Below are 1,596 nucleotides of genomic sequence, written 5' to 3' on the forward strand. Positions count from 1 at the left end.
TTTTTTTTTTTTTTTTTGTTCTTTTTTGCGGCATATATTTTTCCTTGCATAATTTTCCACACTAGTATCTACCTTATGCATGGCTTGCTTATTCATGAGAGAAATATTTTCCAACGTGGTGCCGAAGTTCACCTCTTGGGCAACGTCTTCCTCATCATCCCCACAGCTGTCCACCTCTGCATCTGAATCTTCAAAGTTGGTGTAATCCGTGTCATTGCAGCTGGTACTACTGTGGTCATCTCCTCCTTGGTTCGTTCCCTCTTCCCCTAGGTGATGGAAAATTTCCAAGGCTTTTAAATGGAGGCAATTCTCCTCATGTTCAAATGGACCGTTACAATTACGTCGTGTCTGTCTCATCCGATTGGTGCAATTCCATTGGGGTTGCTCACATGTGTGGTTAGTGCTGCTGCTCTTTTCCTGCCCACCCACTTCCTCCTCACGGTGACCCAAATTAGTTGCATTGATTTCTTTTATCACATGGCATCCTTCTTCTGCGACGTCACAACTTTTATTTTCTTTGAAACCCCCCTGGGGGTTGCACTCCAAATGGAGGTCTCCGTCTAAGGACATCTCCTGGGATTCCTTTTCCATTTGCATTAACTCTACCCATTCGCTACGAACGACATACACAGGTCGGCGTTATGTATGTGGGGGTGCACCTTGACCCGTCTTCCCTTCTCTCGAACGGTTCAAATGGGTACCCAAAAAAAACGTGGTAGACGGGGGAAAGCATCCCATGGATACTTCAAAAAACGGATGCACCTCCGTATGACCAACGCGCTTCCAGTCTCAGTGTCACTTTACACGGTATGTCCCCACGCGTGCAGACGAGCTGACCACATGGCATTCTCTGTTGGCCCACAGCGTGCGCATGAAGGACGGGAATACATTCACTTCATCGTATGCTTCATCCTGGCCGTGATACAAACATTCAGCCAGATGATGGTGTGTCAGTTTTAACCACTTGCCAAATGCTCACTGCGGAAAGGGAGTTCCACAGTGGGCAAAAAAATAAGTACACTCATAAAAAGGCAGCAGAAGAGAAGCAACAGAGGAGCAGCATCAGCCGCAGCAGCAGGAGGAGGAGGAACAAGAAAGGCTGCTCCCCAACTTATAACTGCCTTAAAATAAAAACACAAACATTTCGCGAAAGAGTAAATGGGGAAAAAGTCAACGCGACGCGCAGGGCAGGAAGGATGGATCGACCTGAGTTAAATCTTCGCAGGGGATGGTAAGCTCATTTGTGGGATGAAAAAATAAAGTGAAACGAAGCGAAGCAAAAATAAAATGAAGTCAAATGAAGCAAAACGAAGCAAAATCAAGCTAAACAAAATAACAGTTCAGTTACGTTCTACATAATGCCCAGAGGGGGGAGGAGGCCACCGCGCAGACGAAAAAAAGTGCGTGGGCGCAGAGTATGGCCTTGGGGGAGGGGCACCTCCTTTTTATGAGGCCTGCAAAAAGCCCGTCGATCATTTTTTCCTCTGGGGGATATGAACACGCGGTGCGCTATATAACCCTAGCAGGAGGTAACATAATGGGGTTAATGGAGAACCGCCTGAGTGAAATAAAAAAAAAAAAAAAAAAAAAAAAAAA

The 1,596-nt window shown here is 46.0% G+C and overlaps 2 protein-coding genes across 2 annotated transcripts in view; both read right to left on the minus strand.

The window, feature by feature from the left end:
- Window positions 1-68: 68 nt before the first annotated feature.
- Window positions 69-591, minus strand: AK88_03189 (uncharacterized protein; the record flags this gene model as incomplete). The annotated part of the gene is made up of 2 exons (XM_012480810.1): window positions 69-87; window positions 116-591. The coding sequence occupies 2 exons, from the start codon at window positions 589-591 to the stop codon at window positions 69-71; spliced, it is 495 nt and encodes a 164-aa protein (XP_012336233.1).
- Window positions 592-1,543: 952 nt separating this feature from the next.
- AK88_03190 (uncharacterized protein) overlaps window positions 1,544-1,596 on the minus strand; it is a gene marked incomplete at both ends in the record, with an annotated part of 718 nt that continues 665 nt past the window's right edge. The window contains one exon of the mRNA XM_012480811.1: window positions 1,544-1,558. Within this exon, the coding sequence (XP_012336234.1) occupies window positions 1,544-1,558 (15 nt within the window). The remainder of the gene's footprint in view (window positions 1,559-1,596) is intronic.

The sequence above is a fragment of the Plasmodium fragile genome, assembly GCF_000956335.1.
Source record: "Plasmodium fragile strain nilgiri unplaced genomic scaffold supercont1.35, whole genome shotgun sequence".
Classification (NCBI taxonomy): domain Eukaryota; phylum Apicomplexa; class Aconoidasida; order Haemosporida; family Plasmodiidae; genus Plasmodium; species Plasmodium fragile.